Source organism: Bufo gargarizans, chromosome 8 (genome assembly GCF_014858855.1).
Source record: "Bufo gargarizans isolate SCDJY-AF-19 chromosome 8, ASM1485885v1, whole genome shotgun sequence".
Lineage (NCBI taxonomy): Eukaryota > Metazoa > Chordata > Amphibia > Anura > Bufonidae > Bufo > Bufo gargarizans.
In genome coordinates this window covers 120,545,977-120,569,628 of record NC_058087.1, presented here as the reverse complement: position 1 = coordinate 120,569,628, position 23,652 = coordinate 120,545,977, and the positions used below count along the sequence as shown (strand labels likewise).

The following is a 23,652-nucleotide window of genomic DNA, read 5'->3' as shown; positions in this document are numbered from 1 at the left end:
TGGCGTTGAGCAGTGCACACTTGATCTTATCCGATACTTGGCTGTGCAGGGAGGGCATGGCTCTCCTGGAGAAGTAGTATTCAGAACGTTAATGCCTCGCTTCAGGCTCTGATGGCACAGCGTGCAAACCACTCGGGTCTTGTCGTCAGCACATTGTGTGAAGAAGTGCCATGCCAGGGAACTCCTTGAAGCTGCCTTTGGTGTACTCTGTCCCTGGTGACGGTGGCCAGTAGCAGGTGAACTGTTTTGGCGATGGCTGCTCTGTTTTTGCACACTGCTCCCGCTTTTGCTATGCTGTTGGCTCGGTCTCACCACTGCCTCTTCCTCCGAACTCTGAAAGTCAGTGGCACGACCTTAATTCCATGTGGGGTCTAGGACCTCATCGTCCCCTGCATCGTCTTCCACCCAGTTTTCCTCCCTGACCTCCTTTTCAGTCTGCACACTGCAGAAAGACGCAGCAGTTGGCACCTGTGTTTTGTCATCAGAGATGTGCTGAGGTGGTATTCCCAAGTCCTTATCAGGAAACATAAGTGGTTGTGTGTCAATGCATTCTATGTCTTCCACCCCTGGAGAAGGGCTAGGTGGATGTCCTTGGGAAACCCTGCCAGCAGAGTCTTCCAACAGCATAAGAGACTGCTGCATGGCTTGAGGCTCAGACAGGTTCCCCAATATGCACGGGGGTGATGTGACAGACTGATGGGCATGGGTTTCAGGCGCCACCTGAGCGCTTTCTGCAGAAGACTGGGTGGGAGAGAATTTGAACGTGCTGGATCCACTGTCGGCCACCAGTATGACTAGTGCCTGTACTTGCTCAGGCCTTACCATCCTTAGAACGGCATTAGGCCCGACCAAATATCGCTGTAGATTCTGGCGGCTACTGGGACCTGAGGTAGTAGGTTCAGTTGGATGTGTAGCTGTGGCAGAACGGCCACGTCCTCTCCCTGCACCAGAGGCTCCACCAACACCACCACCACGATCATGACCGCGTCCCTTATTAGATGTTTGCCTCATAGTTAGCGTTCACCAAGCAAAGTAAAAAGTGGTTAAGTCTGTTAAAAATAATTAACCAACAATAAAAACCCTGATGTAGGGTATTGCACTTAATTTTTTATTTTTTTTACTCTATATGACAGCGGTATTTGTGGCCTAAATTTCACAGCCACTTATGCACATTGTAAGGGGTTACACTCTCAGGCTGGGCAGCTCTTGCAGACCACAGGGTTAAAGTCCAAATGCTGCTTTATTTATCACACTCTGGCAATACAGGCAACCCCAGTTATAATTCACTGGGTAAGATGAAGGTCCAGCACCACAAAACATAAATCAAACTGAAATAAACACCTGCCCGTCTGGGTCCCGGCTAATACAGTGAAGATCCTAGCTCACCTATTAAACACAGCCAGCTTCCCAGGCTTTCTCCAGGCATTCCTCTCCTCAGACTGACAGCATGGACTGTGCTTTATTTCCCCTTGATGATCCCAGCTGGCTTCAGCTGGGATCCCTCAGGCTAGGGGAAAACCTGTCCTGGATTTTATTTACCTCACCCAGTTGAGGAAGCTGGGAGGGATACACACCCCTTCCAGGACTTTACCATACACTTTTCTGTTCACCTTACCACAACGTCTAATCCCAGATGTGCAGTATATCAGAGGTTTTTTTTAACCCCAGTAAGCACAAAGCCGTATTTCTGGCCTAAATGTGACAATCACTTATGCATGTCTAATTCCAGATGTGCACTATATGAAACAGATGTATTTTTTCACCCCAGTAAGCAAAAAGCTGTATTTCCGGACTTGCAGACATGCAGATAGTGCACCAGCACAGGCTATCGTTGCATAAAATGGCTGCCGATTATGTATTGATATTGACTAACTGAAGAAAAAAAATAAGTTCGTTTTCAGTAGTAGTTGGCTCAGGGCAGGCTTAAAAAAATTGTGCACTGCACCCACAAAACACATTTGCTATAGATCGCTAAGTAAAGAAGCAGTTCTGAATCTTCATAAGATTTCTGCCTGATCTCTCCCTCACAGCAGCTGCAGCCTCTCCCTACACTAATCCGAGCAGAGTGACGGCGGCGCTACGTGACTCGAGCTTAAATAGAGGCTGAATCACATGCTGCAGTTGTCCAATCACAGCCATGCCAATAGTAGGCATGGCTGTGATGGCCTTTTGGGGCAAGTAGTATGATGCTTGTTTATTGGCTGGAACAGTTCGGGTTCGCTCAACTCTACAAAATATATGTTTGGCCCAAAAACAACACTGCACATCACCAAAAGAACACCATACCCACAGTGAAGCATGGTGGTGGCATCATCATGCTTTGGGGCTGTTTTTCTTCAGCTGGAACTGGGGCCTTAGTTAAGCTAGAGGGAATTATGAACAGTTCCAAATACCAGTCAATATTGGCACAAAACCTTCAGGCTTCTGCTAGAAAGCTGAGCATGAAGAGGAACTTAATCTTTCAGCATGACACCGACCCAATGCTTACATCCAAATCAACAAAGGAATGGCTTCACCAAAAGAAGATTAAAGTTTTGGAATGGCCCAGCCAGAGCCCAGACCTGAATCAGATTGAAAATCTGTGGGGTGATCTGAAGAGGGCTGTGCCCAGGAGATGCCCTCGCAATCTGACAGATTTGGAGTGTTTTTGCAGAGAAGAGTAGGAAAATCTTGCCAAGTCAATATGTGCCATGCTGATACTCATACCCAAAAAGACTGAGTGCTGTAAAAAAATCAAAAGGTGCTTCAACAAAGTATTAGTTTAAGGGTGTGCACACTTATGCAACCATATTTTTTTTATATATTTTTCTTCCCTCTACCCTACCTAAAAGATTTTAGTTTGTTTTTCAATTGAGTGGTACAGTTTATAGGTCACATTAAAAGGTGGAAAAAGTTCTGAAATTATTTATGTTTGTCTCATTTTTTTTACATCACAGAAACCTGACATTTTAACAGGGGTGTGTAGACTTTTTATATCCACTGTATGTATTATTCAAAACAAAGTGTAGACCAACTTGTTGAACAGCATAGAAGCCTTGGCATTGAAGGCAGCACTGAGCATGCTCCAAAGACATACACTTTAGACCCTACTGTAGATGTGCCAATGTGTGCCACTTCTTAGACAGATTTTTGGTGCAGACACATCAGTAAATCTATCAAATATTGAAAGTCCCAATCCTTCTTTCACCTGATATCGGTCATCGGATAGATGACTCGAAAGAACTTCACAGCTGAAGAGACACGAGTAAAACTGAATTTCTAAATGTAAGTTCTGGTTTTGCAGGTTTTTACAGATATGATAAATAATGTAAATAAAAACAATCTCATAGTCTAGTCTATTGTATTAAAAATCGATCATAGAACACAAATCAGATGTTAAAGGGGTTGTCCAGGTTCAGAGCTGAACCCGGACATACCCATATTTTCACCAAGGGCAAGGGCTCTTTTGTTTACAATAACACACTCCCGGGCAAAGGCTTCCGCCCAGCAGTGTGTTCGGTGACGTCCCAGGCTCAGATGGGTTTGCTTTGGCGCGTCCCTAGCCGTTTTACTGGCTAGGGCAGCGCTAAAGACCGCCCATCAGTGCCGGTGAGGTCACCCGGATTCCTGGCAGCACCATGGAGAGCCCGGTTCATCAGCGGAAATCCTGAAAGGGAGACCATCGGAGCATGAACTACTCCGATACTCAAGTCACAGGGGCTGCCTGGGTGAAAATGGAGGTATGTATGGGTTCAGCTCTGAATCCGGACAACCCCTTTAAAAGTAAGACTTTTTACCATTTAATAAAAAAAAAAAAACTCATTTAGAACTTGATGGCAGCAACATCTCAAAAAAGTTGAGACAAGGCTATGTCTATCCTTGTGTAGCATTCTCTCTTCTTTTAAAAACAGTCTGCAAATGTCGGGGAAGTGAGGACACCAATTGCTGGAGTTTTGGGAGAGGAATATTGTCCTATTCTTGTCTGATGTAGGATTCTAGCTGCTCAACAGTCCTGGGTCTTCTTTGTCATATTTATTGTTTCATGATGCGCTAATTTATGTTGGTGAAAGGTCTGGACTACAAATATGCCAGTTCAGCACCTGGACTCTTCTGTGAAGCCATGTTCTGGTAATTGATGCACTATGTAGTTTAGCATTGTCCTGCTGAAATATGCAAGACCTTTCCTGAAAGACAAATTGTCTGGATGGGAGCATATGTTGTTCTAAAACCTCTATATACTGTTCTGCATTTATAGTGCCTTTCCAGATGTGTAAGCTGTCCACGCTTAACTTGCATTTATGGACTGCACAGCGAACTGAGCTCAAAGACAATGACTGTATGAAGTATTATGCTGAGGAACATTTTCTGAAACTGCTCCACAACTTAGATGCAGTTTTTTGTCAGATTGGTATACCTCTGCCCATTTTTGCTACTGAGAGAACCTAACATGCTCTTTTTTATACCCATAAGGCTACTTTGACACTTTGGCCTGATTCGGCAAGGATCAGCAAAAACGCTTCTGTTACTGATAATACAAACAGGCTGCATCCGATAATACAAACAGGCTGCATCCGGTTGTATTAACTTTAACATAGCAAGGACGGATCAGTCATAAACACCATTGAAAGTCAATGGTGAACGGATACATTTTCTATTGTAACAGAGAAAACAAATCTGTCCTCATTGAATTGTGTTGTGGGTCATGACGAATCCGTTTTACTCCGCATCCCATGACGGAAAGAAAACCGGAGCTTGATGCGATTTGCTCAGTATGGGAACACAACCAAATGGAATGGAATGCATTTTGAAGCATTCCGTACCGTTAAGTTACATTTTGTCCCCATTGACAATTAATGGGGAAAAAATGGAAGCATTTTTCTCCGGTATTGAGATCCTCTGCCGGATCTCAATACCGGAAAATAGAAACGCTAGTGTGAAAGTAGCCTTCATTGCAAATTGCTCCTCCAGCAGTTTTTTTTATTAGTAATACAGCCTTTTGTTGCCCCTGTCCCAACGTTTTTGAGGTGTGCTGTTGCCATCAATTAATAAATGAGTTTTTGTTTTCATAAAATGGCAAAATGTCTCACTTTCAACATCTGATATGTGTTCTATGATCTATTGTGAATAAAATATTGGTCTATAAAGATTTACAGATCATTGCATTTTGTTTTTATTTACGTTTTACACAGTGTCCCAACTTTTTGGAATTGGGGTTGTACTGTATATTTTTTTATATTGTGTTAGAATGATGCAACATTTATTACATTGAAATTTGTTCTGATTAGAAAAAAATAATATCAATGTAATGATAAATAATAGTAAAATGTACAGAATAATTAGAACATATTTTTCTGCCATGGAGTCTTGGATATTTGCATTGGATCTAATGCTTATGCAACATATATTGTAAAGTTATGAGTATAAAATTACCTGCTGGTCCCATAGCACACATGATTTGTACATCAATTAACTTGATCATAGAGCAGTCTTTCAGATCATACCAGTTCCAATGATCTAACCACTGGCGGAGTAATTCTACAGGTGGCTGAGCACCATAAACCTCTCTCGCAGGCATGTTCACATCATCCACAAAAACAACCTAGAAACAATATCATGTGAATGTTGCATCACTTCACATATTTACTATAAGCAGCAGAATGTCAATATTTATTTAAGTGAATGTCCAGTTCTTTAAATAGTTTCATGGTTTAGTTCAAACCTCTGAGCTGATTCATTTATTTATCTCTCTTAGGCTTGTAAACACATCTGTATCGGAGGTTCTGAGCCTCTATCAGAGATTTCTTCAAAAAGACTGGAGAAAACACTCCTGCATGAAGGGCTTCTTGGTCTGGTAAAAAAACTGGATCCCATTGTAGTGAACAGAGTCTGTTCAGCTCCGTTCATCTCCATTATGTGCTATTATGCACTTCCATTATTTCCATTGTTATACTCCTAACAGCAGAAAATATATAGCAATGAACTCAACCTCAAAGGGAATCTGTCAGCAGATTTGTACCTATGAAACTGGCAGACCTGTTGCATGTGCGCTTGGCAGTTGAAAGCATCTGTGTTGGTCGCATGAGCCCCCTCGAATTTGATTGGCAAGGCCTGGCATTATGATGTTTTCACTGCCTGATCCTGTCAATTAAAGTGGAGAGGGCATGGCTGTCGCAGAGAAAGCCGGGCCTCTAGGTGTAATGGCAACGCCGCCATTGCTCCTAAAATTTGATTTGCACATATTACAATTTCATTTTTCTCAGCAATGCGGGCACATATGAACATGGGACCAACACAGATGCCTTCAGCTGCCAAGCACACATCTAACAGGTCAGCCAGTTTCATAGGTACAATTCTGCTAACAGATGCCCTTTTGTTTGTACGTTCTTTTTAAGAAGTGAGACAAATGGCTGCTTAGTTCTATGTTCAAAAATCTGTAACAAAGACCGCCCTATTAAAGAGGACCTTTCACCGATCCTGACATTGTGAACTAAGTATACAGACATGGAGAGCGGCGCCCGGAGATCTCACTGCACTTACTATTATCCGTGGGCGCCGCTCCGTTCTCCTGCTATGCCCTCCGATATCTCCGCTCACTAAGTTATAGTAGGCGGAGTCTGCCCTTGTTGTGCTGTAGCTCTGGCCAATCGCATCGCAGAGCTCACAGCCTGGGAGAAAATAACCTCCCAGGCTGTGAGCTCTGCGCTGCGATTGGCCATCGCTAGAGCAGAACAAGGGCAGACTCCGTCTACCATAACTTAGTGACTGAAATCTCTGCCTACTATAACTTAGTGAGCGGAGATACTGGAGGGCATAGCAGGAGAACGGAGCGGCGCCCAGGGATAATAGTAAGTGCAGTGAGATCCCCGGGTGCCGCTCTCCATGTCCGTACACTTAGTTCAGAATGTCAGGCTCGGTGAAAGGTCCTCTTTAAGTTACATAGTATTACACACTAAAATGTGCCTGAGGTCATATGTAAAGAAATGTATAAAGTGAACACTGTAATTGTTACCATTTTCTTTCCTAGGGGAGGACCAAAAACTCCTTTTCTTCTTTTGTCAAGCTTAGACATAATAATGCTTTGAGTTTGAGCTGCTGTCGTCTGAGCCGAGAAATTGATCAGCAATGGTTTGTATGTTTCCTTATCCAAACTGTTTAACAGGAAATCCTAAAAAATATTTATAACAAAAAAAAATTATAATCACAAATATTAATAAACTACATTATAAATTTGTATGTGTGGTTTCTCTGGGATTTGTAAATGTTGGCAGATATAGGCCTCATGCACCTGAATGGATGTATTTTGAGGTCCGTAAAACATGGATCCGCAAAATCCGGATGTGAAGTCCATGTTGCATCTGTGTTTTTTGCAGATCACCTGACTTCAATGGGCCTGTGGTATGCATTTTGCAACCAAGAACAGGACCTGTTCTATCATTTTGCACAATAGACATACAAATGCGGAAATCAAAAGACAGACCATGGAGGTCATTTATTAAACAGAAATACACCTAAATTAGGCGTATTTCAAGGCCAGATTTTAGCGCAACGGTCATTTGCGCCACAATCTGCGACTTCTCCCCGCTCATGCCAGGTCTAAAAAAGTGGGTATGGGCAGGGAAGGGGACAGGCCCGTCTAATTCATCATTTTTTTTTTAGGTGCAGAAAATGGCCTAATGTAAGACAGCTCGAAAGTAGCACATGATCTGCCGTAGTTATGTAAAAACGCTAGTCTTAATAAATAAATGTGCCCCCATGTTCCTGTATTTGGCCGCAAAATGATGAACAAGGACCAACTGAAGTTAATGGGTCCACAAGAAAAACGGATGCCACATGGATGTCATCCATATTTGGGACCCACATTTTGCAGACCGCAAAATACATATGGTTTTGTGAATGAGGTCATATTCTGTTATGCTTCAAATATGTGCTATGTGAACATTACGGCACAGCTCTTCTCATAGCATTTTAGTCAAGCTTTGTTGCATTCTTCACTGCATTGTACAAAATACAATAGCTTTGAATGTGGAATGACAGTATCTTAATGACCACTAAAGGAAAAAAAAATCATTTTAGGATATCAATTTTTGGCCAGATTAAGGCCCCTTTCACACGGGCGACTTTTCCGTGCGGGTGCGATCCGTGCGGCGAACGTATGGCACCCGCACTGAATCCTGACCCATTCATTTCTATGGGGCTGTGCACATGAGCGTTGTTTTTAACGCATCACTTGTACGTTCAGTGCAAATCGCAGCATGCTCTATAATGTCCGATTTTGACGTGACGCAGGCCCCATAGAAGTGAATGGGGTGTGTGAAAATCGGATGGCATCCGCAAGCAAGTACGGATGCCATGCGATTTGCACGCATGGTTGCTAGGAGACCATCGGGATGGAGACCCGATCATTATTATTTTCCCTTATAACATGGTTATAAGGGAAAATAATAGCATTCTGAATACAGAATGCATAGTAAACCAGCGCTAGAGGGGTTAAAATAAAATAAAAAATAATTTAACTCACCTTAGTCCACTTGTTCGCGAAGCCGGCATCTCCTTGTGTCTCCGCTGCTGATGAACAGGACCTGGGATGAGCTGCTCCATTAAATAGAGCTTAAGGACCTTCGATGACGTCACTCCGGTCATCACATGATCTTTTACCATGGTGAATCACCATGGTAAAAGATCATGTGACGTACCATGTGATGACCGGAGTGACGTCATCGAAGGTCCTTAACCGGTATTTAATGGAGCAGCTCATCCCAGGTCCTGTTCATCAGAAGCGGAGACACAAGGAGATGCCGGCTTCGCGAACAAGTGGACTAAGGTGAGTTAAATTATTTTTTATTTTATTTTAACCCCTCTAGCGCTGGTTTACTATGCATTCTGTATTCAGAATGCTATTATTTTCCCTTATAACCATGTTATAAGGGAAAATAATACAATCTTCAGAACATCAATCCCAAGCCCGAACTTCTATGAAGAAGTTCGGGTTTGGGTACCAAACATGCGCGATTTTTCTCACGCGAGTGCAACGCATGACAATGTTTTGCACTTGCGCAGAAAAAATCGCGCATTTTCCCGCAACGCACCCGGCTCTTAGCCGGGCAAAAAAAATGACGCCCGTGTGAAAGGGGCCTAACACAGTGCAGATTTTAAAGGGATTCTGTCACCAAGTTTTGGGCTATAGAGCTGCGGACATGCACGGCTAGATCGCCGCTAGCATGTCCGCAATATATCTGTCCTAAAGGGCTGTGTGGTTTTAATTTCTTTAAAAAAGGATTTTATAGATATGTAAATGAGTCTTGTATGTGTCCAAGGGGCTGTACTAACCTTCCTGGAGCCTAGCCGTGCCCAGCCACGCCCGCCTGTGAAGGAGCCCAGCACCGCCTATGTCCTCCCAATCTCCTTTCATCAACTATAGATTGCCGCGAGCTTGCGCATGCATAGTTCTTTCCCTGAGGCTGATGCCAGCACAGGGAAAGAACCCTATACCGGCACTGCGCATCGCGAGATTACAGCAATCTATAGTTTATGAAATGAGGAGATTCGGAGGACTTAGGCGGTGCTGGGCTCCTTCACAGGCGGGCGTGGCTGGGCACGGCTGGGCTCCAGGAAGGTTAGTACAGCCCCTTGGACACATACAAGACTCATTTACATATTTATAAAATCCTTTTTAAAGAAATTAAAACCACACAGCCCTATAGGACAGACATATTGCGGACATGCTAGCGGCGATCTAGCCCTGCATGTCCGCAGTTCTATAGCCCAAAACTTGGTGACAGAATCCCTTGAATGTAGTCTTTATATTTAAAGCCAAGAACTGGATCTGACCTATGGTGTGATATCAGCAAGCTTTGTAAAAGACTTTCTTGATCACACAGAACAGGATCCAATCCCATCATTGCTACTAAATATGCAGTACAACCCTTGAATATAGCTATCCTGAGCCTAAGTAGTAGTAATGATAGCTAAGAGACATCACAGCACAAAATTCAATTAAAGGGTTTCTGTCACCTGAAAAATGAGTATTAAGCAGGCTGACATTAGCGATATGCTAATGTCAGCTGAACCTAACTATATTAGTGCCATCTCACTGCCTGCCGCCGTTATTGAGAAAAACACACTTTTATAATATGCTAATTAGCCTCTAGGAGCAGAGGGAGCATTGCACCTGCTACTAGAGGCTCCATTTGCCCATCTCTTTTCATGCCCTTTTTCTCTTGATTGACAGGGCCAGGGCAGCGCTGCTCTCCTTCCGCCGACCGTGTCTACAGTGTAAATCTTGCGCTGTCCAGTATTCGGCGCAGGCGCAGTGAGGAACTCAGCAGCCGCTGAGCATACTTCCCTAATATAGTTATGTTCGGCTGACATTAGCACATCGCTAATGTCAGCCAGCTTAATAACAATTTTTCAGGTGACAGAAACCCTTTACTCTCCACTGATTGCACATATAATAAGTTAATATGTTTAGTTGTGGAAAAAAACAATACAGTTATGTTTTATTGAATATGCATTGATGTGTGTATGAGTTTAGTCTGCTGCTTCAACAGATTGATTAAATACATATCGTCCACACAAGCTGCTGTGGAGATGTGAGGAACTTTTTGCATGCAGATCAAACAATAAAAAACACAAATATTTAGGAATATAAATTAGGGGGAAAAAAACTAGGAAGTTACAGTCTATCCAGGGATGCCAACCATTCATAAATTCTTGGACCGTCATTAAAAATAGAAAACATACTGTATTTCCAGTGTCTGAGGAAAAAAAATGGAATGATATTTTTCAAGCTGGGAAGATTCTAGACATTGTGTGATGATGATCCTTTTTATTGTTTTATATTAGAGTGTGTGCTATATTAGATATGTGTGTGTCACATACTGTATATCATTATCTAGAGTATATGTGATAATATATATATATATATATATATATATATATATATAATATTCATTAACTACTACAGAAAATTTGCTTTCCTATGTTTTGTTAAAATCACCCAAGTAAAAAAAAGAAGAAAAAAAACCTTCTCTGTATATGTGGTAAAATAACAAAATAATCGATACTCGCCTCTCTTTTCTCCCTCATTTCTTCTGGCACTGAGCTCCAGTCCTACACGTTGCTGTTTGTTTTCCCGTCTGCAGCAGTGATGTAATGTGCCAATCACTAGCCTCAGCAGTGATGTACCGTGCACAATGACTGGCTGCAGCAGTGACCACGTAATGTCATTACTGCAGCCATAAAGATGATGTCAGCAATGAGGAAGCAGCTGTAAAACATGGAGTATTGCTTCTTTTGTTCTTTTAACACATCTACAAGAGCTGCCTGAGTTTTTGTTTGGAAACATCCAGTGCCATATTTAAGGTTGAGCGAATTTGAAGTATCCAAAATGGACTTTGATCCGAATTTCTGGGAAAATTTGATTTGCTGCGAAGCTTAGGTAACTGATCAATTTCCCCTGAAATATTGGTATAAAAAAATAATATCTTTGACATTTGAGCGTGAAGAGGCCACCACGGCCATCCTGACTGAAGATCCCATGCATCAAACACCATGCAAGATTTCGAATGTTTTTTTCAATCATGATTGACATGATGGGTATTTTTTTTTTACTGATTATCCCATGAAAGCCCTCATTTTTCATCGCAGGTTACTATCATTGCACCTCCTACTTACAAAGAAATGCACAAAGTTACAAATAAATTAGCAAATTTATTTGTGAAATTCGGCAAAGCAGCACTTAACACTAGACGTATTATATCAGAAATATTTGGATACACTAAAAACAATTAAACACCTGAACACTTCTACTGTCTGAATAGAGGCCATAGATAAGGAAACTGAACTAAAATAGTATTAATTCATTCATAAGTCTGGCAAATAGCAGAAAGTACCAGCGTGCATTATTTCCTTCTGTACATTTTGTTTTAAATTAAAGGAATAATTTCATTCCAGAAAACAACTACAATCTGACTCCTAGTTAGTGGAGCAACACATTATCCAGTATTGGTTATTATAGGAAAGACAAAGACAAAAAAAAAAACAACTACATATATACTGTATATTAGGAAACAGTGAGAGGTTTGGTCTGGGAAAACAGGTATTTTCCTCCTAGCATGTGCTGCTGGGCTGATTTACAGCCAGGTGAAGTCAAATACCGGACCGGATATTAAGTGCCGGTCCAGATTTTGGCAGCACCTGGCTGTCCTTAAATAGGCAGCTGGGCTCAGAAGCCATGTCTCTGTGTTGGGGTCTGGGAGCCTTGTGTCTGGATGAAGGCTTGCTACATATTTGGCGTGAAAACAGGTTGGTGCTGCTATACTCAAGGACTTTTTGAGGCAGAACATAAAACACTGAACTGTTTGATCCAAAGAACTTGTTGTTGCCTCTATACTGCGTCCACTAATCCAGTCTACCAGAGCGAAATCCCACAATTGGTGGAGAATGCGGGCAAGAGCAGTGAGGCTGGCGTTTTTTTTGTTTCTGCATTTTTCAGGCACGGATGTATGTCATACATTAAATCAGCTGTATTACAGCTAGTGCCCCACGACAAAATGGAGGCTGTTGTGAAGGCCCTCATGGATGCTAATCTGCAGCAGCGAGAGACAAACCTGCAGCAACTGGTTAGTCTCCTGCAGACAGCAGGAGCAACCCCAAGCATCCACGATGCCTGGAAAGCAGTCCGTGCCGCGATTTGTAAGATGACCTCGCAGACAACATCGAAACCTACCTGGCATACCTGGCTCCGATAGTCTGCAGGCGGTGTCAGAAACCTGGCCATGTAAGGGATTAATGTCCCAATTGGGTTGAACCCATGGACACTAACTATGGCTACTGTCAGTCGCTATATGCCAGGAGGTGCAAAGTCACCTACCCAAAGTGCAGGCTGTAGTGGACTCCCTTCGGAAAGCTGGCCTAACTGCTAACCCTAAATCATGTGTGATAGGGTTAGAAGAAATGAAGTACCTGGGGTATGTCATTGGGTGCAGGGTCATCAAACCCCAAGTGAACAAAATAGAGGCGATACGGAATTGGCCCCGACCTGTCACCACTAGGCAAATAAAGTCATTCCTGGGAATGGTGGGCTATTATATGAGGTTTATTCTGCACTTTGCTACTCTAGCCGCACCCTTGACAGAACTTTTGAAGGGACACAAGTCAACGATGTTTCGCTGGGATGATCAGGCGGAAGAGACTTTCTTCGCTTTGAATTTGGCCCTGTGCGGGTCCCTGGTTATGATGATGCCTGACTTCAAAAAGGGAGTTTATAGTACAGACTGATGCCTCCGAAGTAGGCCTCGGTGCTGTACTGTCTCAGGAAGTCAACAGGGAGGAGCATCCTGTTGTCTTCCTCAGTCAAAAGCTCACCCCAGCCGAGACCCGGTATAGTATAGTGGAGAGACAGTGCCTGCCTATCAAGTGGTTACTAGAATATCTTCAGGTCATCCGATGGTTTCTCTCCCTACAAAACTTTAAGTTTTCGGTGGAACACAGGGCAGGCAGGTTACAGTGAAACGCGGATTCCCTGTCCCGGGTACACTGTCTGGTGTGTGCTCACCTCCTCAGGCTTGAACAAAGGGGGAATATGTGACACAGTGAGAGGTTTGGTCTGGGAAAACAGGTATTTTCCTCCTAGCATGTGCTGCTGGGTTGATTTACAGCCAGGCAAGGTCAAATACCGGACCGGATTTTAAGTGTCGATCCGGGTTTTGGCAGCACCTGGCTGTCCTTAAATAAGCAGCTGGGCTCAGAAGCCATGTCTCTTTGTTGGGATCTGGGAGCTTTGTGTCTGGATGAAGGCTTGCTACCTGTTTGGCGTGAAAACAGGTTGGTGCTGCTATGCTCAATGACTCTTTGAGGCAGAATGGCTGCATGGTGTGAATTACCACAAACACTGCAAGGAGTTTTTTTTTGCTGGATTATGACTGCTTGTTTTGTCACTTGCCTAAAGTGTGAATAAAACACTGAACTGTTTGATCCAAAGATCTGTTGCCTCTATACTGCATCCGCTAATCCCATCTACCAGAGCGAAAACCCACAATATATATATTAGCTTTTGTTACAACAGTTTTCTACAATTGAAAGAATATCTATAATATGTAAATTGACACTTTCTAAACAATATCATTAGCCAGTCTTTTATCGTATTCTTGCAAAAATTATGTGTGCGACTTAAAAAAAAATAAATCACATCCAATATTGTCAGTATAACTACTGGCCTGGTAAATAAAATTCCCAGTAGCAATAAACCATATTTAAGATGGAAACATAAAAAACCCACACAGGGGATGTTATATGTCTAACAGTTACAAAATGATTGATCGAATTTTTGGAACTACTCTAATTAAAACAGAAAAAGTTTATAATATGACATGAGACACCAGGGACTACTTTGTTGATTGTAAGATCATTGGGGCATGATTGCTCAAATAAACATTTTATTGCTTGATGCTGTTTGAAAGATGAATGAGAGAAAGTCTCATTGATAGATCTAGACCAGGCATGCTCAACCTGCGGCCCTCCAGCTGTTGCAAAACTACAACTTCCAGCATGCCTGAACAGCCTACAGCAGGGCATTGTGGGAGTTGTAGTTTTACAACAGCTGGAGGGCCTCAGGTTGAGCATCCGCATCTAGACTGCTGTGTGTGTGTGCAATAAGAGAGCGCAACTGGAGGAGCGATCACCAGACCTGGAGAGGAATGGCAGAGCAGGAGGGGTAAGTGAATTTATTTATTTTATCCCTGATCTGAGGTCAGGTACAGGGGTCTGTCATGGAAGTCTGATGGGGGTCTGATATGTCCACCTAGGATATAGTGCTTTTGTAAAATTCACCACTGAACAAGATACCCAACTGTGTCAAATAGTTAAAATAATACATTTTGAAATTTAACAAACAGGAAATACTTCTAATACACATCAATGTACTTTCTGTATAGATGTGTTTAATTTATATTCTGCCACTATAACATCATACAACCATGTACTGTATATCATATTTGTATAATCATTTATTAGTGTTCTACTCCAGTGTTCTACTCTAAGTGTAGTTTGCACCAAAATGTGCAACTTTTTTTCACTTTCTCTGCCACCCTCACCACTTCTGTTAAGAAAAGGTGGGCAGGACATGGGTGTAGGGAAGGGAAAGGCCATAGGTGGGACCGCCACAGCCCAGCATATCTAAGAATAGATAGCTATATTAAGATGGCTTCCATGACACACAAGCAGCCGGAGAAGTTCCACAATTATTAGGAGATATGCTTCTCACATATGCTTCTCACATCAGCGCAGCACACATTAAGACCTGTGTAAAAAAAATGCCAGTATTAATTCAGAACCTAGAATAGATCAACCACCAACAGAAATCCTATTTAAAGCCATCTACAGTAAAAAGATTCCTGGGAAAAAAATGTAGACTTTTCATCTTAAAGAAAGTGAAGACAATTGCATCATAAACCAGATAATTAGTTTAAAAAAAAAAAAAAACTTCAGGCTATGAAACCACTAGGTTAACAGCATGTCTTTAGCAGTTTTATGGCCCAAATGCACTCAAAACCCCGTCAAAGATTAATTTTGGGGAAATGAGAAACAGACTTTATCTTGAGTCCAAAATGTAAAATTATGCCAAAATGTCCTAATGTCTCTTCTGTGTTGGGGAAAATAAAGAAACCTAAAAACGGGAATGGATTCAATGTATCCATTCTCCTCTGTCAACACTGAAAACAGATGGCAGTGCAGGAGGCTGGGGTGTCCACATAAATCATGTCTCATTGCAGGGAGTCTGGACTCCCAACATATCAGACTCTCACCTAGAGTGGAATCCTTCAAAAGAAACCTAAAAACCCACCTCTTCAGACAAGCCTACAACCAGTGTCCCTGCTGCCTCTATACCACCATGACCAGCTTCACCCTCACCTACTGTGTCGTTCTCCTATACCATGTAGATTGTAAGCCCTCAAGGGCAGGCTCCTCTCTCCTTCTGTACCAGTTTGTAACTCATCTTGTTCATGCTTAGTGTAATTGTCTGTATTATCTATGTATACCTCTTTTCATATGTACAGCACTATGGAATGAATGGCGCTTTAATAATAAATAATAATAAAATTGTTCGGAGGCATTGAGGAGTGTTGCGTATAAACATCATGGGGATAAAACATCATAGGTAAGGTTTGGTCTGCAATAATTTGAACCTACTGAGAATTTATCAATAAAACTGCTTAATCTTAAGGCTGTGTTTAGTTGATATATCTTTGGCTAGAGTCAGTGAATTGCAGCTGCTATCAAACCTCATTCTGTTTTTCCAAATATTTAAAGGTAAGTTAGTGTTTAACCCCTTAAGGACCCATGACATACATGTACGTAATTTCTGTCCGGGACTTAAAGACCGTGACGTACATGTACTTCATGGCGATTAGTGGCAGGGGTTCGGCAGTCACTGATAGCCAGACCCCTGCTGCATGCGCCGACATCGGTAAAATCACCGATGCCGAAGCATTAACGCTTGATGTGCCGCGGTCAGCGCTGACCGCGGCACATGCGATGTCGGGCGGGGATCAGAGCTGCCAACGAGTTCCCGTGCTGCTGAGATGGGAACCCGATAGCAGGGAAGGCAGCGCAATGCCTTCCTTAGGCATCGTGGCTGCCTTCCGGGGGGAGAGCCTGTGAGATCCAGCCCCCTGGATCTCACAGGCAGGAAGCTGTATGTGTAAAACACACTGTATTACACTTACAGCCAATACATTCCAATAAAGGAAAGGAAAAAAAAAAGGAAAAAAAGAAAAGTTTACATATTAGGTATCACCATGTCCGTATCGACCGGCTCTATAAACATATCACATGACCTAACCCCTTAGATGAACACCATCATAAAAATAATATAAAAACTGTGCTAAATAAAAAAAAAATGTCACCTCACATCACTAAAAGTGCAACACCAAGCGATCTAAAAAGCGTATGCCCCCCAAAATACTGTCAATCTAACCATCACATCATCCCGCAAAAAATGAGCCCCTACATAAGACGAATTGCTTTTTTGGAGCTTCTATTCTAGGGGTGCATCAGGGGGGCTTCAAATGGGACATGGTGTCAAAAAAAACTGTCCAACAAAATCTGCCTTCCAAAAACCATGTGGTGTTCCTTTCCTTCTGCACCCTGCTGTGTGGCCATACAGCAGTTTACGACCACATATGGGGTGTTTCTGTAAAATACAGAATCGGGGTAATAAATATTGAGTTTTGTTTGGCTGTTATACCTTGCTTTGGTACTGGAAAAAAAATTATTAAAATTGAAAATTTGCCCAAAAAGTTAAATTCTGAAATTTCATCTCCATTTTCCAATAATTGTTGTGAAACACCTAAATGTTTAATGTTTGTAAAATCAGTTTTGAATACCTTGAGGGGTGTCGTTTCTAAAAATGGGGTAATTTTTGGGTGGTTTCTATTACGTAAGCCTCACAAAGTGACTTCAGACCTGAACTGGTCCTTAAAAAGTGGGTTTTGGAAATTTTCTGAAAAATTTTAAGATTTGCTTCGAAACTTCTAAGCCTTCTAACGTCCCCAAAAAATAAAATGTAATTTACAAAATGATCCAAACATGAAGTAGACATATAGGGAATGTAAAGTAATAACTATTTTTGGAGGTATTACTATCTATAATAAAAGTATAGAAATTGAAATTTGCTAATTTTTCCAAATGTTGTGTAAATTTTGTATTTTTTTTATAAATAAAAATGAACATTTTTGACTCAACTTTACCACGGTCATGAAGTACAATATGTGAGGAGAAAACAATCCCAGAATGGCCAGGATAAGTCAAAGCGCTTTAAAGTTATCAACACATAAAATGACATGTCAGATTTGTAAAAAATGGCTGGGTCCTTAAGGTGAAATATAGAGGGGTTAAACAGAATCCCTCTTTTTTCCCTAAAGTGATTTTCACAGATCCAAGTGGCTTCTGTAGTGCCTGTGGAGTTATAAGCTCACTCAACTTTACATTTTTGTTAGTTCTCAGGTGTGACAATTCTGGCACACCAGCCTGACCAAAAACTCAAACAAGCTTCGAGGGCTGCAGAGCGGCGATGAAAGAAATTCCATTCTAAGGATCACTTCACTTCATACAAACAATCCCTCCTCATTTTCAAATCCTCACAGGGTGATGTGAAACAGATCTACAGGGTGATGTGAAACAGGCCTATCTTCCCTGTCCCACAACCCTAAACAACTTTTTAATACTTTCAACTCTCTTCTCCGTCCCCTAGCACCCCCACCCTCACCTCTCATCTCAGCTGAGGACTTTGCCACATACTTCAAACAGTCCTCTTCTCTCAAAACCAGCTTCTCCACCATAACAGAAGAAAAACTTTCCACCCTACTTTCCATATCCCATCTCACCACCTGCACACTTGACCCAACCCCATCCCACCTCATCCCCAACCTCACCACAGTGTTTATGCCAGCCCTAACTCATCTCTTCAACCTATCACTAAGCTCTGGTGTCTTCCCCTCTGGTTGTAAACATCTACCATTACCCCCTTCCTCAAAAAGCCTTCACTTGACCCATTTTTTTTGTCCATTTATCGCCCCATATCACTTCTTCCATATGCTTCAAAGCTACCTGAACATGTCCATTCAGAACTGTGCTCTCACCTCTCCTCCTGCTCCCTCTGTGACAGGCTACAATCTGGCTTCCAACCCCAGCAATCAACTGAAACTGCCCTCACCAAAGTCACCAATGACCTGCTAAAAGCCCAAACCAAAAAACATTACTCTGTCCTTGACCTGTCCTCTGCCTTTGACACTGTTGACCACTCCTTTCTGTTGCAAACTCTCTCATCTCTTGGCATCACCGACCTGGCCCTCTCCTGGATCACATCATACCTCACAGACCAGACATTTAGCCTGTCCCACTCTCACACGACCTCCTTGTCTCATTCCCTCTCTGTTGGTGTCCCACAAGGCTCTGTCCTAGGAATCATGCTCTTCTCTACAGACGTGGACAAAATTGTTGGTACCCTTTGGTCAATGAAAGAAAAAGTCACAATGGTCACAGAAATAACTTTAATCTGACAAAAGTAATAATAAATTAAAATTCTATAAATGTTAACCAATGAAAGTCAGACATTGTTTTTCAACCATGCTTCAACAGAATTATGTAAAAAAATAAACTCATGAAACAGGCATGGACAAAAATGATGGTACCCCTAACTTAATATTTTGTTGCGCAACCTTTTGAGGCAATCACTGCAATCAAACGCTTCCTGTAACTGTCAATGAGACATCTGCACCTCTCAGCAGGTATTTTGGCCCACTCCTCATGAGCAAACTGCTCCAGTTGTGTCCGGTTTGAAGGGTGCCTTTTCCAGACTGCATGTTTCAGCTCCTTCCAAAGATGCTCAATAGGATTGAGGTCAGGGCTCATAGAAGGCCACTTTAGAATAGTCCAATTTTTTCCTCTTAGCCATTCTTGGGTGTTTTTAGCGGTGTGTTTTGGGTCATTGTCCTGTTGCAAGACCCATGACCTGCGACTGAGACCAAGCTTTCTGACACTGGCTAGTACATTTCTCTCTAGAATTCCTTGATAGTCTTGAGATTTCATTGTACCCTGCACAGATTCAAGACACCCTGTGCCAGACGCAGCAAAGCAGCCCCAGAACATAACAGAGCCTCCTCCATGTTTCACAGTAGGGACAGTGTTCTTTTCTTGATATGCTTCATTTTTTCGTCTGTGAACATACAGCTGATGTGCCTTGGCAAAAACTTCGATTTTTGTCTCATCTGTCCACAGGACATTCTCCCAGAAGCTTTGTGGCTTGTCAACATGTAGTTTGGCATATTCCAGTCTTGCTTTTTTATGATTCGTTTTCAACAATGGTGTCCTCCTTGGTCGTCTCCCATGTAGTCCACTTTGGCTCAAACAACGACGGATGGTGCGATCTGACACTGATGTTCCTTGAGCATGAAGTTCACCTTGAATCTCTTTAGAAGTCTTTCTAGGCTCTTTTGTTACCATTCGGATTATCCGTCTCTTAGATTTGTCATCAATTTTCCTCCTGCGGCCACGTCCAGGGAGGTTGGCTACAGTCCCATGGATCTTAAACTTATGAATAATATGTGCAACTGTACTCACAGGAACATCTAGTTGCTTGGAGATGGTCTTATAGCCTTTACCTTTAACATGCTTGTCTATAATTTTCTTTCTGATCTCTTGAGACAGCTCTTTCCTTTGCTTCCTCTGGTCCATGTCGAGTGTGGTACACACCATATCACCAAACAACACAGTGATTACCTGGAGCCATATATATAGGCCCAATGGCTGATTACAAGGTTGTAGACACCTGTGATGCTAATTAGTGGACACACCTTGAATTAACATGTCCCTTTGGTCACATTATGTTCTGTGTTTTCTAGGGGTACCATCATTTTTGTCCATGCCTGTTTCATGAGTTTATTTTTTTACATAATTCTGTTGAAGCATGGTTGAAAAACAATGTCTGACTTTCATTGGTTAACATTTATAGAATTTTAATTTATTATTACTTTTGTCAGATTAAAGTTATTTCTGTGACCATTGTGACTTTTTCTTTCATTGACCAAAGGGTACCAACAATTTTGTCCACGTCTGTATCTACACCCTCGCCCTGGGACCGTTCATAGAGTCCCATGGCTTTCAGTATCACTTTTATGCTGATGAAACACAAACCTCTCTGGTACAGACATCAACAACTTACTATACAGAATCTCACAATGCCTATGTTCCATATCCTCCTTCTCCTCTTCCTTTTTTAAATTTAACATGGATAAAACAGAATTTATCATCTATCCCCATCACACTCAACCCCCCCCAACAGACCTATCTATCATGCTCAATGGCTGCACACTCTCCCCGGTCACCCAAATCTGCTGCCTAGGAGTGACCTTGGATCCTGCCCTTTACTTCAGACCGCACATCAAAGCCCTTTCCACAGCTGCTGCCTCCAACTCAAAAATATCTCCCACATCTGCGCATTCCTTAACCATGAGCAAAAATGCTTGTACACGCCTTCATCATCTCCCACCTAGACTACTGTAACATTCTCCTCCGTGGCCTTCCATCTAGCACTCACGCACCCCTCCCATCTATCCTCAACTCTGCTGCTCAACTAATTCACCTCTCCCCCTGTTACTCCTCTGCCTCTCCCCTCTGCCAATCCCTTCACTGGCCCCCTATTGTCCAGCGAATTCAGTTCAAAATTCAAAAATACGTATAAAGCCATCCACAACCTGTCCCCTCCATACATCTCTGAGCTACTTTCCCGATACATTCCCACACGTAATCTCCGTTCCTTACAAGACATTCTTCTCTCCTCTTATCACCTCTTCCCACAACCGCCTCTAAGATTTCTCCCATGCATCCCCCATACTCTGGAACTCTCTACCCCAACATACCAGACTCTCACCTACAGTGGAATCCTTAAAAAAAAATATAATAATAATGAAATCTTACCTCTTCAGACAAGCCTACAACTAGTGACCCTACTGCTGCTATACCATCATAACCTACTTTACCCTCACCTACTGTGTCGTTCTTCCATACCTTGTAGATTGTAAGCCCTCTCTCCGCCTGTACCAGTTTGTAACTCGTCTTCTTCATGCTTAGTGCAATTGTCTGTATTATCTATGTATACCTCTTATCATAGGTACAGCGCTATGGAATGAATGATTTATTAATAATAAATAATAATAATAAAGGTGTGCTGGTGCACTTACTAATAATTGTGTTTCCTGTAACTCTCCACAACAGCACCCAAACTTTTTCCCACTTTGTTACTGATCATCTTATGACAAACTAAAAATTGTTGTGGTATTAAAAAGCAGGAAGTGCTCAACCCCATATGCAGTGGTGCATCTATACCAAGGGAGGGGGAGGGGGGGGGGCAGATCCTGCACTTGTAGTCCGCTGCTAATGGCAATCCCCAGCAAAAATGCATACAATGGCGGATGCCTGCAGCAGACCACAAGTACCACAATGGACATCCTACACAGGATAGCAAATGTGTGGTTGTGATAAACAGTATATATAATATAACAAAAACAAAGACAGATGCACTCTGCGGTCTTACTAAGCCGTCAAACTGGTGTTAAAATTGAGAGATTAGCCAACATGTCCTACGTGAGGACATGTCTGAGCCCGAGCACCGCGCCAAGGTTTCTCAAGTAGCTCGGGACCTAACGCTAAACCGGTATAGATGCACCACTGCATATGGGGTTGAGCACTTCCTGCTTTTTAATACCACGCCAATTTTTTGTTTGTATTTAAATTTTTTGGAGGTGTAGAAACTCCTAGTCTGAATGTGCCTTTATTTCCATCTACAGGCAGCATTCTGGTGCACATGTGAGGCCCGGGCTATATGAGCCAGTCTTGGGTGGGGCTCAGAGCTCTCTGCCTCCTCCCATTGTATGCATGGTCACATGCTGGAGGTTACTGGGAGATTGCTTTGAGTCAGACCTTGCACTCCTGTAATTCACCCACTGGCTCCTGGTATTGCCTATGTGGCCCAGGTAGGTTTAGCGTTAGGTCCCGAGCTACTTGAGAAACCTTGGCGCGGTGCTCGGACTCAGACATGTCCTCGCGTTGGACATGTTGGCTAATCTCTCAATTTTAACACCAGTTTGAGGGCTTAGTAAGACTGCAGAGTGCACCTGTCTTTGTTTTTGTTATATTGTCATCTTATGAGAAATGAAAAATAATTTTATGTGCAATAATCTGCATTTAGTTCTTGGTAAACACTAAAGGGGAGGATGGCAAGGAGATTTTTAACATCTCTGGATGTGTTTTTCCTGGCCCTTACAGAGGAGAAACAATATTAAGAGTTCTGTTGTGGAGACTTCAAGGAAACCCATTTACGGGTAGGAGTGTTCAAAATAATAGCAGTGTGTTTAAAAAAGTGAATAAAGCTGAAAATACTTCTAATAGCTTTTATTTCCATACACACAAATGCATTGGGAACACTACACATTCTATTCCAAATCTAAAGAAGAAGAAAAATGCATCAAATTTGTGTTCTAAATATTTTTTTAAAATAAAGAAAGAAAAGTGAATATAAGACTCTTCTTACTCTACTTACCGGTAATCGTTTTTCCATGAGCCCATGACAGCACCCTTGAGAGACCGCCTCATTCATCAGGACAGGAAACAGGAACGCTTGTGGAGAGCACATAAGGAGGGGCTCTTCCCCTATAGCCTAAGTTAATATGCGAGAACTTGTCCTAATAATTATTTTTAATATATATATATATATATATATATATATATATATTCATATATAATTTTTTTATTATTATATTTTTTTTATATTCACATGAGTATTTCAAGGATATGAAAACAACAAATATAGGGCGGGAATAAATCCCGGGTGCTGTTATGGGCTCATGGAAAAACGATTACCGGTAAGTAATCCTGAATTTCCCCTACACCCATAACAGCACCCTTGAGAGACGACTAGAATATAACTAGCTCAGGGGGAGGGACTACTGCCTGCAATACTTTCCTACCGAAGGAAAGACGATCATTAGAATCTAAATCTAACTTATCTAACTGTAGAGACAAAAAAAGGTACTTGGAGGCTTCCATGTGGCAGCCCTACAAGATCTGCTCTAAAGATGCATTAGCCCTTTCTGCCCATGAAACTGAAACGGATCCGGT

At 42.2% G+C, this 23,652-nt stretch overlaps 1 protein-coding gene across 2 annotated transcripts in view; it reads right to left on the bottom strand.

Moving 5' to 3' along the window:
* The window catches only part of DNAH7 (dynein axonemal heavy chain 7), a 518,555-nt gene that overhangs the window by 276,733 nt on the left and 218,170 nt on the right, over positions 1 to 23,652 (bottom strand). For both annotated transcript variants that reach the window (XM_044302717.1, XM_044302716.1), the window contains 2 exons: positions 6,989 to 7,144; positions 5,410 to 5,578 (listed from right to left, as the gene is read on the bottom strand). In XM_044302717.1, the coding sequence (XP_044158652.1) occupies positions 5,410 to 5,578; positions 6,989 to 7,144 (325 nt within the window). The remainder of the gene's footprint in view (positions 1 to 5,409; positions 5,579 to 6,988; positions 7,145 to 23,652) is intronic.